At 41.1% G+C, this 13,831-nt stretch overlaps 1 protein-coding gene across 8 annotated transcripts in view; it reads left to right on the forward strand.

Annotated features, from left to right (window-relative positions):
* The window catches only part of GRIK1 (glutamate ionotropic receptor kainate type subunit 1), a 438,990-nt gene that overhangs the window by 366,971 nt on the left and 58,188 nt on the right, over positions 1–13,831 (forward strand). For 6 of the 8 annotated variants that reach the window (XM_043449029.1, XM_043449031.1, XM_043449036.1 and 3 more), the window contains 3 exons: positions 3,896–4,003; positions 6,694–6,738; positions 11,756–11,869. In XM_043449029.1, the coding sequence (XP_043304964.1) occupies positions 3,896–4,003; positions 6,694–6,738; positions 11,756–11,869 (267 nt within the window). The remainder of the gene's footprint in view (positions 1–3,895; positions 4,004–6,693; positions 6,739–11,755; positions 11,870–13,831) is intronic. The other 2 variants (XM_043449030.1, XM_043449032.1) reach the window with 1 other exon arrangement.

Here is a 13,831-nt window from a genome sequence, read left to right on the forward strand (position 1 = left end):
ACTGGACTTTGAAGGTCAAAAGATATTTCAGTTCAGTAAAGGACTGGGCAGGGTGTCTTTATAGATATTGAGGCTGGAAAGGAAGCATTGTCAGAACATGAAAAGGGGACTTTTTACCACTTGGATGAGCAGGGAAGAGAAATGAGAAGTGGGAATTACTCTGCACCACTGATTGGAGCACAAAATTCAAGAATATAACCAGCAGCACAGAATCCAAACAAAAGGACACAATAGACACACTTAGTGGAAATAAAATTGGATTTCTGAACGGGGTTTTAAGACCTTGCTATGAACTATATACTACATCGAGATAAATGCCACCAATTTCTATACATTTTCAGAAAGCTCCATAAACTCTGGACAATGTATCGAGTTGACTCACAGCATGACCCCCATGAAGGAAAAGTTGCCTCTAGGAAAAAGCTTTCTGAAAATCCTACAGAACTTAATGGAGATAACTACATCCTTCCAAACACATCAGGAGGAGGGTTAGAACTGCACGTTTTTAGAAGCATGAAGAAGGGGTTTGAAAACTGACTTAGTCCAAACCCTTAACACAGTAGAGATTTGCACTGAACCAAAGTCATAGACAAATTGCTCTCTACTCTCACACAGCTGCTATAACCCTAATGCAATAACTTATTTAGCAACTCTCAGTTAACCCATTAATCTATGAAGCCAGCCTTTGACTTGCAAAATATAGAGGAGTGACCTGCGTACAAAAAGTAGGATTGGGATGTGATGAGGTGAAAGGGGAAATTACAAAGTCAGGAGGTGTGTCTAAGTACACACAAGAGGAGGCTCCCTACATACCTTCTATGTTGATGTTTTTGTCCTAATGCAGAGAATGAGATCACCTATATCTCAGAGAGTCTAACAACAGGCACTAGAACTGACCATAAAAATATGCCATCACTTTTTTAAAGCAGGAGCTAATGTTTGGCATTATGGTCTCTCTTGGCGATGAACTCTGAAGACCAAGTTCTAGGATCAAAAAAAAAAAAACATTTTTCTATATGGGTCATAGCACTTTAACTCACATCTAGTTTGGCCATATAAGCAGCTTAGATGAGAGGTGTAGGCTTTTCATGTCCACACATCATTTCCCGACATTAATTTGATTTATCTTCCAGCATTATCAAGTGATAAAGTGTACTTCTTCATGATATCCATTCGATCTGAATGATAGCCAGAAAATACATTTTGTGCGAATTGTGTTGGTTCTGGACAAGTTGATTCTACAGCATATTCTTTAGGTAAAACTTGAATAGCAACATTTTCTTCAAGAAACTCTATCTATCTTGCTGTAGAACTCCTTCTATTAATACCTGATGGTATTTGTGGTGTACAAGTTGTTGGGACAGGGAAATGAAGGACCTGTGCTGTCCCTGTGTTCATACATGGAAATGAGAGTACGTTTCCATACATTCTGTTCTTTGAGAACTACCTGTTAACCAGCCTTCTGCTCACAATCTTGAGTCATTCTCCTTCAGTTCTGCCAAAATGTCTTGCTGTAATGCACACGTGTAGGCTTGAAACACTCCAGTGATTCCCAAATGTCTGCGAAGCAAAGTCCAGGCCGTTGAGCGTGACTCGGGACACCTTTACGAATAGGCACCTACTCTCCTTCCCAGGCTCGTTTCTCATCAGTCCTTACCTCGCACGATGGATCCATGGCAGATACAACTTGTCTTGTGTTTCAGATTTTACTCAGGCTGTGAATCTTTGTTTGGTCAACTAACTTCTCAATGAAGTGCTTCCTGGGTGGTTCAGTTGGTAAAGAATCTGCCTGCGATGTGGGAGACCTGTGTTTGATCCTTGGATTGGGAAGACCCCATGGAGTAGGAAATGGCAACCCACTCCATATCCTTGCCTGGAGAATTCCATGGACAGAGGAGCCTGGTGGGCTACAGTCCTTAGGGTCGCAAAGAGTTGGACACGACTGAGCAACTTAGCCCAGCACACTTCTCATCCTTTGAGAGTTCAGGCCTGCTTTCCTTAAAATACGTTTCCCTGGCCCTTTTTTCTTGCAGTGGTTTAAGTGCAATCCATACTTCTTTCTTCAGTTACTATGTGCCAATTTTTTATCCTCACACGGGTGTTTCATTGAAATACATTAACGCACTTATTCCTACTAAACTGTAAACTACTAGATGTTCTCTTTCCTGATGCTTCTTGGCACCAAGAAGATGAGAACCAGGAACACCAATGGTGGAAGCCCCCTTCTCAACAGTCAGAAAGATTGTTTGTTCCTTGTTCTATTCAGGCCCTCAATGGATGTGATAATGCCCACTCACATTGGCGAGGGCGATATGCTCTGTTAATTCAAATGGAAACAGCCTCACAGATACACCTAGAGATGATATTTAACCAGATAACAATATACTATGACCTAATAAAGTTGACACACACAATTAAGCATAACTACAAATGTAAAGTCAAGGTTAGACTCATTTATAGGTGACATTAATTTATTATATACTTTATGTGTTGAGAGAAATTGCATAAATAGGAAATTATATTTCAGAACAACGAATTTGATGTTAATTTGTAAAATGAAGTGCAGAAGAGACCAGAAAAGACCACACCTGTGAGTACTGACATTAGCAGTAGTGAAAGCCAAATTCTAGAGTTTTGAAAGTGGGGAAGAAAAATAAGAGATGGCTGTAAAAATAATCTCCGTTAAAATGTTAAATGCTTTCAATGTGGTAAGAATTGTATTAAGTGCCATTTAAATCTCTCAGAAACCCGGTAAGGATAAACATGGAAGCCTGAGATAACCCAGATTTAGATTAAGTAACTTGCTCGAAGTCATACTTCAGAGATTTAAGACCAGCTCTGTGATAAACCCATACCCTTTCCACTGCATTGCTTCTGTCTCTTGGTCAAATGGGTAAATATATTCAACAAGCACACATGGCATGAAGTCTCTGGATATAGTATAGCTCTCAGGATCTTTTTCACATCTTACATATATCTAATGAATTTGGTAAAATTGGGAGAGGGAAAATAGCTAAGTGCATACAAAGGACTGAGTTCTCCTTTATCCTCATTTGTAAGTCAACTCAAATTAGGCAAGGTTATCAAGAATAACCTAGTGATTGAACTTCACAACCTCTGGGGCCACTATTTTTTATTTCATGAAACGACCTAAGATCTCCATTGTGAGTCCTCTGAAGAGCAGACTACTGTGTTTTATCTGTTTTATTTTATTTTATTTGGCTGCACTGTCCAAGAGATCACAAAAGACTCGGACACGACTTAGCGACTAATCACTGTGAAGTCTAAGATGAAGAGCCTAATGGTTTGATTTACATATCTAATGAGCTGATTATCACATAGCATCCATCTTTTTTATGTTTTTATGTTATTTAGTATTCTTTTTTCTCCACTCAAAGAACTCCCTTTAGCGTACCTTGTAAGGCAGGTCTAGTGGTAACCAACTTCCTCAGCTTTTGTTTGCTAAAAAAAAAAAAAAACACCGTGGTCAATGGATTATATCCTTTTCTTGAAGAACAAAAAGGGGCATTACTTCACCTGGGCAGTCCCTTGAAAGGGATTTGGATTGACCTTGGAAAACCAAATATTGTGGCTTCCCAGACTTTGTTTAGTCCATGGGCAGACCTGTTTACAGTCAATCGTTCTATACTCCCCCATCTAGAGTGCGACTATTACAGATTTGACTGATGTGAAGATGTCAGAACTGACGAAATAAATGAGTGCTAATAAAATAGTGAAGTGCTCTGCTATCAAGTTACTGAACTAACACAATGGTTTATAACACCATGATGAAGCTGAATAATTGGATACTGTGATGAATCTGAGGTATTACAACTTTGATGGTGTTAAGGATTATAAGTGTTAAACAGTAACGCCATGTTCCTTTTGTCCATAGGCTCAGTGGGATGGCTTGACTGGGCGTATCACTTTCAATAAAACCGATGGCTTGAGGAAGGATTTTGATCTGGACATTATTAGTCTCAAAGAGGAAGGAACTGAAAAGGTAACCTCCTTGATGATAAATTTGAAAATTACAAAGGAACACCTCTCATGCATTTTACTTGCACAATAAGTAGGGGAATGATGAAGCTATTTTCCCAGCCTATTCATTTATGTCCAGTTTTCTAGCTCCCTCTCTCTGATCTGCAAATTGATGTTGATGTACTAGATTCTTAAATCACGTGTGTTATCAATATCAATGTTAATGGCTACATAGTGCTTGGCATATTTACAAGCATGATTCTGTTATTACATACATACAGCCCTAGGGGTGGGGAGCATTAGCCCCTTATCTCACAGGTTCTAAGAAATTGAGTTCAGACTTGGAAAATCAGAAGCTGTCAGTGATTTATCTTTGGAATGACACCCAAGGGTCAAAAGTGAGTTTTAATTGTACTCCATTTTGAGATGGGTGACAGAGGACAGAATGAAGTAGAATATAAAAGGTTTACTGAAGCAAACTAACTTTGCATCCTTAATTTTATGAGGAAATATGCTTTAACAATGTATTTTAATGTTGAGTTTGATTTTAGGATTATAGTTGTAATTTTCAACCTCTCAATGTTTCAAGTTACTATTTAGGGCAATGCAAATGTAAGTTATTTAATTGATTAATAATAATAATAGGGACTTCTCTGGTGGTCCAGTGGTTGACTCTGCACTCACAATGCAGGGACAAGGGTTCAGTCCCTGGTCAGGGAACTAAGATCCCACATGCCACACAGCATAGCCAAAAGATAAAATAATAATAATACAAATATTTTTAAAAATAATAATAGTAAAAGAATTTGCCTTCTCTTTATTACACCAACTTAGTATTCACAATATATAATGTGAATTCACTATATATTGGGATAGCTAACACTTATAGTGAAGACTTTAACTCTTAGAACCTTAGGGATAAAAGATCTTGAAACCCCCCAAACGCCTAAACTCTATAATCCAGTGTTGTTTTTCTTTTTTCTTTTTTTTTTTTCACTTTCATTGGTCAAAAAGTTATGCTTAATGTAAAAGAACATCTTTGGGAACAATGTTTTACTTTGGGGTTGATTTTTAAAATGAGATAAGGCTTCCATTTCTGTTTTGTTGCTTTTGTTAACCAAGACACATTTGAAAAAAAAAAAAAAAAAAAATGGAAGTCACTCAGTCATGCCCGACTCTTTGGGACCCCATGGACTGTAGCCCATCAGGCTCCTCCTTGCATGGAATTCTCCAGGCAAGAATACTGGAGCGGGTTGCTGTTTCCTCCTCCAGGGGATCTTCCCAACCTAGGGATTGAACCCAGGTCTCCTGCATTGTAGGCAGGCTCTTTACCATCTGAGCCACCAAGGCACATTTGCCCCACTGCCAAATAGCTTACTGAAAACAAACAAAGATGAATTAGGCTGAATGTAAAAGGTAGTCTTTAGTGTTGAAGTGCTTGAGGAAAGGAATGAGTCCACAACTTTGAGAGTCCATATTAGTCACGCAGGTTTCCCCTTTCAAAAATGCCCACTTTCTTCATCTCTTCTCTTCCTCTGTCTCCTTCTCTCTGTACGTGTCTCTGTCTCTTCCTCTCTCTGTCTCTGCCCCTCTCACTGTTTATCTCTGCCCCCCTCTCTCTCTCTCGCATTTCTTCACTCTGATTCCCTCTTTTGCTGGTTTAGCACACTCTGACCGAGCCCAAGGCACCCACCTAACTTCTGTAGTGGAATGTGGACATTGGGCTGCAGGGAACAAAAGGAAAGAAAATAATACTTGTTACAGACTAAAAGGCAATAACAGTTCTTTTTAAAAGAAAATGTCTGCTTCTCTGTACATGCTTTTCTCTCTCCCTCTCCACCGCACTGACAGTACCAAACTGCAGCAGGAAGAAAGTCTGTTAAGGAAACATCTTTTTGGCTCAGACTTGTGATGAAATAGATGGAGCTATTGTTATGCTCTCCCAGCTATGTATACACGGCAATATTATGCACATTCTAGTGGTGTTTTTCTAACAAAGGCAAAATCGAATTAGATGAAAGTGTTTTCTCAATTTGTTTCTTATCTCTTCATTGTTTGCAATAACTTTTCTTCCTCCAGGTCACTTGAGCTCAGTTCCTGAGAAGGCTGACTGAGCCTTAAGGCAGTGAGGGAAGCCATCCTATGGCTCTCATTTGGCAAGGGAGGAAACGCCCATCTTTTCGTGTCAGCCTCTTTCGGGGTCCACAAGGAAAACTGCTTTAAAAAAAAAAGCCTATTTTCTCACTTTCACTCAAGTTTCTAATGCCCAGAAGCACCTAATCAAAGAATAATAAGCACACTTTCTTCTCACTAAGGAATAATGTGTGTGTTGGTTGATTGACCTATCTGGTCATAAATGACTTTAACAGGAATGACGGAGACTTTAAGCTCTGCAGCATAGGTGTGCATATTCAAAAGAATTTTGCCTTTTTTTTTTTTTTTTCGGCATGCAAAAGCAAAAGTGAATAGCAGGTTCCACCACCAAGGAGACGTAACTTCTGTAGGATTCAAGTACTTGAATCTATAGGATTCAAAGACTTGGTCCCTGTCTTTACTGTACCTATTCTCAGGCTTTCTGTTGAATGAACATGCAAGATTCCAAACAATGGGTGGGGTATGTAACTGTGAGCACTCACGTGCCTTGATGCCTTTTGGCTTCCATGTTCCATTTTAATTAAGTGCTATTTTTATTTTTCCCCTCTGAAAACCAAGGCTGCTGGCGAAGTGTCTAAACACTTATATAAAGTGTGGAAGAAGGTTTGTACATGGACAAAACCTGCAGGAAATCTGGGAGTGGGGTGGGATTACCAAAGGAAAAGCCTGCATCCTTCCAGTTTTGTCAGACCAGTAGCTCTCTAATTGCAGTTTAGAGGCGAAATTCCACGTGAAGGGAAAACACGGGTGATTGAATATGTTGTCTCTCAACAACATTGCCTGGGAATTGAAACAGACCTGAGATGGATTAAATAATGATGGATTAGATATTTCCCTCTAGATTATTTTTGCTTCTCCTGAGTGGGATCAGTCCCTGTTAGGACTAAAAGCAGGTAGCTGCAACAGAAGCAGACACTGGTCCATTTATAGTCTTTCTTGACACTAAATATTTTTTCCCTAAAGGGAAAAAAAATACAATAGATTTGATCCATCAGACTAGTCAGATAGGCTAAGGCTCTGAGGGGCCAGGACATCTCCCTCAATGTCACCACCACAAAATATATGAACCATTTTCAGAAATTCCCTTTTATGATACACCATCTTCATTTTATGCAGAAAAACAAAACCTTGTCAGTGCATATTGTTTCATAATTTGCTTTAGAACCACAGTTTCCAGAGGACAAAAACATGAGAGATTTTGAAAAGGAAATGAGATTGTCTTGTAAATCATAACACCTACTATCTCACAGCTTATTGTACGGTATTATGTTGTCAATGAATGTGCACAGATTTATTACAGAAGCGAAAGTTAGACATTACCAACATTCTGATCAGGAAAATGTCCCAGCGATATGTAAACATGGTCTTTCATTCTCTCTCCCTCAAACCACTAAACTACCTGCTGATTGACATGCGGACTTTAAATTGCTCCAGGTTGTTCAACTTGAACAGTTTAGTCAGGTTCACTTTCAGCTTTTGAATTATGAGTTAAGTCACAGAAAGGGTAAACAGTTTCTCCCTGTAGTCAAAAGCCTTGTCTCCCTTTTGGAGCACACTCAGATGAGCTCCAAAATGTCTTGCTTTTAAGTTTAAATAAGCACAGGTTTAATAACCGTGTTTTAATTTTCGATGAATCGGGCTACCAAAGGCACAAGGAAGACAATCCCATCTCCTCTATGCTAATACATAGATGAACCTAACCGGTACCCAGAAAAAAGCTTATTACACTAATCCAGCTTGAGACTCCAGGCATTTTCTGCAATGTTGAATTAATTCAAACCAAATATCCTCGGGAATGAAATCCAAGCTCTGAAATTATTCTCAAGGGAGGGGAATGTCCTTTATTTGTCACTAAACTGCAATAATCACCCCCACTTCCCAAGGATGCACTTCGTGGCTTTCCGCCTTCCTCCATGCCTTTGTGCCTCTTCCTTCTGCTGACCCATTGTTGCCACGTTGCAAGCTGCATATACTGTGGTGTGCTGTTCTATGTTATGACTCCTCATCAACAATGTGCAGTAATCTGAGCGCTAGCACAAGAGACCTGTTGAGACCCAACCAACACATTGTCCTTTCCCTACAAGATTCCCCTCCACAGCAGGAGGATTCACCCCCTTTGCGTTCTGATTCCAAAAGCTCTTCTCTGCACTCTGACGTTTCTCGGTCGAGAACAGTCTGCCTGAAGTTCTTTCCAAGAGAGGGATATGGCAGTCTTTACAAAGCTCATCACTAAAATATATGTTTATAAAACTCATCATATGGGAAACAGAGTCACCTCTTTCCCCTAGATACTTATTTCACTCAGCACTTTTGGATTTTGAGTTTACATGAATCACATACCAGGTTTGAGAGATGGATCTTAGGCACTTTCTGAGCATCCCTTTGTCACATTACCTTTTTTAAAAAAGGCCTGCTTAATTGCATTTGAGTCCTCATTTTCAAACGCTTCCCTCTGTAGTCCTAGATGATAAATGACTGCTCCCTCATGCCAGTTTACAAAGGGAAAGAAGACAGGAACAGACTATTCAGCTTTTGAGTGTTCCTCCCCACAAGTAATTGATCCACCTTCCACTGCTTCTCACGGTAAATTACTGCTGACCACTTTGGCTGTACAGTTTGAAAACTGAGGTTCTGCTTCCTAGAGGCAATGCTCCAAGGCCAGAGGACAGGACTGAAAGGCTAAATGCTAAATATCCAGGCACCTGGTTAACGACCCCCACCAGTACTTCCTGCCTGAACAACAAACTCCCAGCAGGGGTGAATCATGGCAGCTTGCTTTTTCAGAAAGACACATTTGTTAACATGTTATTTTACTTCAGTTAAACAAAAGGTAAAGCCAATTGACAACTTTGGTTTAAAAGATGCACATACCCCTGTATGCAAACATACACACTCTACTTGTTTTGCTGATTAAAATGTTTGAAAATGCAAGGCTGAGATCATTCAAACCTCATATGTAAACTGTCCACCTCCCATGAATCGCTTGATCTTTACTGTTTCTTGATATGCTTTTAGTTTAGATTTGAGGACACTTCCATTACACCAATAGTAGGAAAAATTCTTCTTTTTCTTATTTTATGGAGGAAAGTCTACACTGGTACTTTGGGACTCATTAGGTTACAAATGCAGCAGCAATGATATTATACTTTCCACACTTTTTAGTGAGGCTGGTAAAAGAAGCAAGTCCAGATGTTAAGCTGTGGGATATATTTGTCTACAATTTCAAGTTTGTATTTTAAAAGAGAGTGATGTTGCAAGGCCAACTAGCCCTACCATTTCAAATATTACTGTAAGTCTTTTAAACATTTGACTTTAATAGAAGTAAGAGTTACTGAGCACATACTTCACTACTTAACAAATTGGCTAAAATGCAGTTATTTTCTCCAGTTTTCAATATTTAATTAAAAATTAGGTTCCCCTCTCCCCAGTGCCTAAGTCAAGGTTTAATTAAAAACACAGCAAGGGCCCAATTGAAACACCGTCTTCGTAGAGTTAGAATTCAACTGTTTACAACCTAAAACATAGTTTTGGCTAAAAATTCATAGACTCCCTACTGTAGTTAGTCTGAGATTTCCTGGAAGCAAGGGTCCCTGCCCCCCAAAAGTGAGAAGACGGGTGGAGTTTAGAAGAGAGCGAAGAAAAAAAAAATTTTCCCTTTTTCTTGAGTTCAAAGCCAAAGAAAAGTAAAGGTTCTTCCACCAGCAGGCATGTGTTTCATGCATTCTAAGTGACGGATATTACACTTGATCCTGGAAAGACTGAGTGATTATTAAAGGTGTTATCCTACAGCTTAATCCTACTTCTAGTGCTCTCTCTACAGACAGGATCGAAATACTTTCAAACCCAAAAACTACCCCCAAACCCCATTTACCTAGACCTGTCTCCTTATTTCACTATCCAACTAGCCCTTATTAAGCATAGAAAGAAGATAGTGAAATTGAAATAGTTCACACTGATGAACAAATCTGTAATAGTCCTTGAAACTACCTCAAAGAATTTATATTTATAAAAAGAAAATTTGTTGGGCTAAATGAATTTTCAGCTGCTGCATTTGGGCAGTAAATTAAACTAAACAAACAGAAAAGGAAAAAAGCCTAACATTCCTACCGGTGAAATTTTATTTAATCATCAGAAGAGTTCTATTGTCTCCATTTTACTGGTAAGGAAATTAACTTCCCCAGGGTCATACTACTGGTAAATTGCAAAATTAGAATCTGGACAAGAGTCTGTCTGAAAAGTTCATACTCTGTCTAGCCAGCCAAGTGTCCTCCCAGTGGAAGAGTATATTTAGAGATCAAGCTTGGGTCTACCCTGTCCATCGCAGACTGCATCCAAGTATTGGTGTTCCTAAACTGTCCCTGTTTTTCATAGCTCCTTTATCAGCTTATAAATTTCAAGGAAAAAGGATTTCACTAATGATTCTAAGTTCTTTCATAACAGGGCAAGCTTAAAGAAATTACTGGAGCAATCATTTTGATGTCCTTTATTGTTAACATTCATGCAGCTCTTAACATATTCTAGTATTTTCACATGCATCTATTCATTTGATGTTCTCAACATCCCTATAAATTATTTTCTAGGTAGAGAACCAGAGCTCAGAAAGGTTAGCATCTTGTCCAAGGTCACCCAGCAACCAGGTTTGCATTCCACCTCACTAGCCTGTCAGTAAATGCTTCCAGAAGACTTCAGACAAAGAACCAGTTCCCTAAGGCCCTGCTCCTAGATTGTCCCTAGAGGCAGAACAAATCAATCTACTTCTACAGACTCTAATAACCCAAGCCACTGGAGGAAATTGGGGTTACCATTTCTTAAAAGAACAATAGGCTTCACTGGCTGCCAATCACAATGGTTGGTTCTGTGACAGAAAGATCAATAAGCAGCAGAAGTAATACCTTCACTAAAGGCATTCATGGTCAAGTGAACAAACAAGACAGATAAACCAACGATAAGAACAGAAGAAGGTCCATAACAGAGGTACAATGGAGGTACAAACAGGGTTCTGCCAGAATCTACAAGAGACACCCTCACCCAGCACTAGGTCCTCAGTGATGGGCCTAGAACTTGGTCTCCTGCCCATCCACACTTTTTGTTCCATTTTTCTTTCCCTTTTAGATGCCCAGCTTCTTCACTGTCCACCCTGCCTCCTCCACCCCATTTCTCATAAATTTTAAAGGCATGGATGGTAATACTTTGGCAACATAGGATCTGTCTTAGTCTAATGTGAGCTCCACCAGAGCAGAAGTCTTTGTCTGTCTAGCTCATTGCTGTGTGCACCAATGCCTAGAAGAATCCCTGGTTTATAAGTTGGTGTTCAACAAAATACATATTGGAAGAAAATTTGATACTCATTTACTAATTCTTAATTTAGAAAAGAACATTGAACTTGATAAATTAAAAAGATCTCCCCCTACCTCCACCCCACACAGCACAAATTTTCTGTTCCACGTACGCAGTCGTCCTTCCATTGTTTCGCTCTCCCACATGTAGTAGCTTCCCCTGCAATGCCCTGCTGTCCTCTTCCCAGACTTTTGTGCCCATTCCTGGTGTAGAAGGGGCCTCTCTTTAGCATAAACGCCGTCACTGACAGTCAGCAGCCTCTGATGTGATGTGTTCTGTGTAGATTGGGATTTGGAACTCCAACAGTGGGCTTAACATGACGGATGGCAACAAAGACAGGTCCAATAATATCACCGACTCTCTTGCCAACCGAACGCTCATCGTCACCACCATTCTGGTAAGTTGAGTCTGTGGAATCCAGGGCATCTGATCAAAACGCCTACTCTAGACCTTGAAGGATTCCTCAGATATCTTTTTCGTGCCAACACCTCTGTCTGTAAATGTCTATTTTTAAGTGGGGCACTAAAAGCATATATTTACGTATATCTGTAGTGGACTGAATTACCCACTTCCAACCTTGTTCTGAAGCTCTCCAGTCTCCAGTCCATGCTTAGCTGTGTTCTGCTCCACTCCCTAGTCCTCCCCAGCTTGTTTCCCTTGCTCTCTGGCTGTGGGTGGTTTCAACCTGGGGGAGATTCTGGTAAGAGACCAGGGAGATGGATGGAGGAAGAGATGCAAGGAAATGTCTTCCCCTGCTTCCCAGTGGTATTGTCAGAACCTCTGTCCTTCACAGCCTCAGCTTCTCTCCTGTCACTGATCCTGCTTCCATACTCTGCCTGCACTGTGCTCTTGGACCACTCCTTCCTCCCTTCCTGCCTTAGCCCTAACCTTTTAATTATGTTGGTCACGGGTCTTCCTGGTTGGCACTAGTGGTAAAAAAAAAAACTCACCTGCCAATGCAGGAGACATAAGAGATTTGAGTTCGAGCCCTGAGTCAGGAAGATCCCCTAGAGGAGGGCATGTCAACCCACTCCAGTATTCTTGCCTGGGGAAGCCCATGGACAGAGGAGGCTGGCGGGCTACAGTCCATAGGGTCACAAAGAGTCAGACGCGACTGAAGCAATTTGGCACAGAGGGTCGACATCCCCCTATTACTTTTACCACCATCCCTGCTGGTTGCTTTTGAGGCAGGAGACAGATGGGCTCCAGGGTAGACATTTATAACCAGCTTCCTGTTTACGGGGCTTCTTCCCAGGTGGCAATCGTGGTAAAGAACCTGCCTTCCAGTGCAGGAGATGGAAGAGACTTGGGTTTGATCCCTGGGTCGGGAAGATCCCCTGGAGGAGGGCATGTCAACCCACTCTAGTATTCTTGCTGGGAGAATCCCATGGACAGAGGAGCCTGGTGGGCCACAGTCCACAGGGTCGTACAGAGTCGGACACGACTGAAGAGAGTTAGCACCCGTGTGTGCACCCCTGCTTACATTTCATGGGGCAGGAAAGATGGGCTTCAGGCCTGACCCTTAAAACTGGCCTCCTGCTTGCATCGCCTGAGACAGGAGATCAGTGGGCTCCAGGTTAGGAATTTACATTCAGCCTCCTGTTTGCTCTCTGAAATGGAAGGAACAACAGAAGCAGGGATAAAAACCCCAGCTTTGTCTCTTGTGGACATATTAAGAAGGCAATCATGCAGGAACAGAGACGGACTAAACCTTGCCTGAAAAGGATCAAGAGATCACATAGCCCCTCTCCTTGGGGCAAGGGAGACACTACACCTGTGCATAGAGGCTCCTTGGGAATCAAAATTCAGGGAATGCCAGGCCATAATAAGTCTTGCTTCTCTCCTCCCAGACGCCTTTGCATGGAAGTCCATCTTTTCCAGGTGCACCTAGGGGAAGGTCCTGAGACAAATTAGCTGGGGCTGGGGGGTGGGGTGGGGTGGGGGGAGGTGGAGAACCCAACTGGCCAGTGGGAAGACAAAGACTCGAAAAACCATCCCTTTATAAAGGATATAAGCTTCCCAGAGGCACACCTCTCTTGCAGAGTTCACCCGTGTGTCTTTCCGCTTGCACTCTGCTTTTCCAATAAACATTTTACTTTTCTCTTTGCCTTCCACCTCCTCATCAGAATTCTTTCTTATCAAGGTAAGTGAGGACTGGGAATTTAAGCCCTAGTTGCTGGACTCCGTGGTCTAGCAATCAGGACTCCTGGTCAGGGAGCTGAGGTCTCTCTTCCAGCTGCTGGTTGCTGCTGTGTGCGTCCAAAATCACCTTGGCCTGCTCATTCCTCTGTACTGCTCCTTTATCAGCTGTACTCCTTTCTTGAAAGAAAAGTGAAAGTGAAGTCGCTCAGTCATGTCT

Source organism: Cervus canadensis, chromosome 27, assembly GCF_019320065.1.
Source record: "Cervus canadensis isolate Bull #8, Minnesota chromosome 27, ASM1932006v1, whole genome shotgun sequence".
Taxonomy (NCBI): domain Eukaryota; kingdom Metazoa; phylum Chordata; class Mammalia; order Artiodactyla; family Cervidae; genus Cervus; species Cervus canadensis.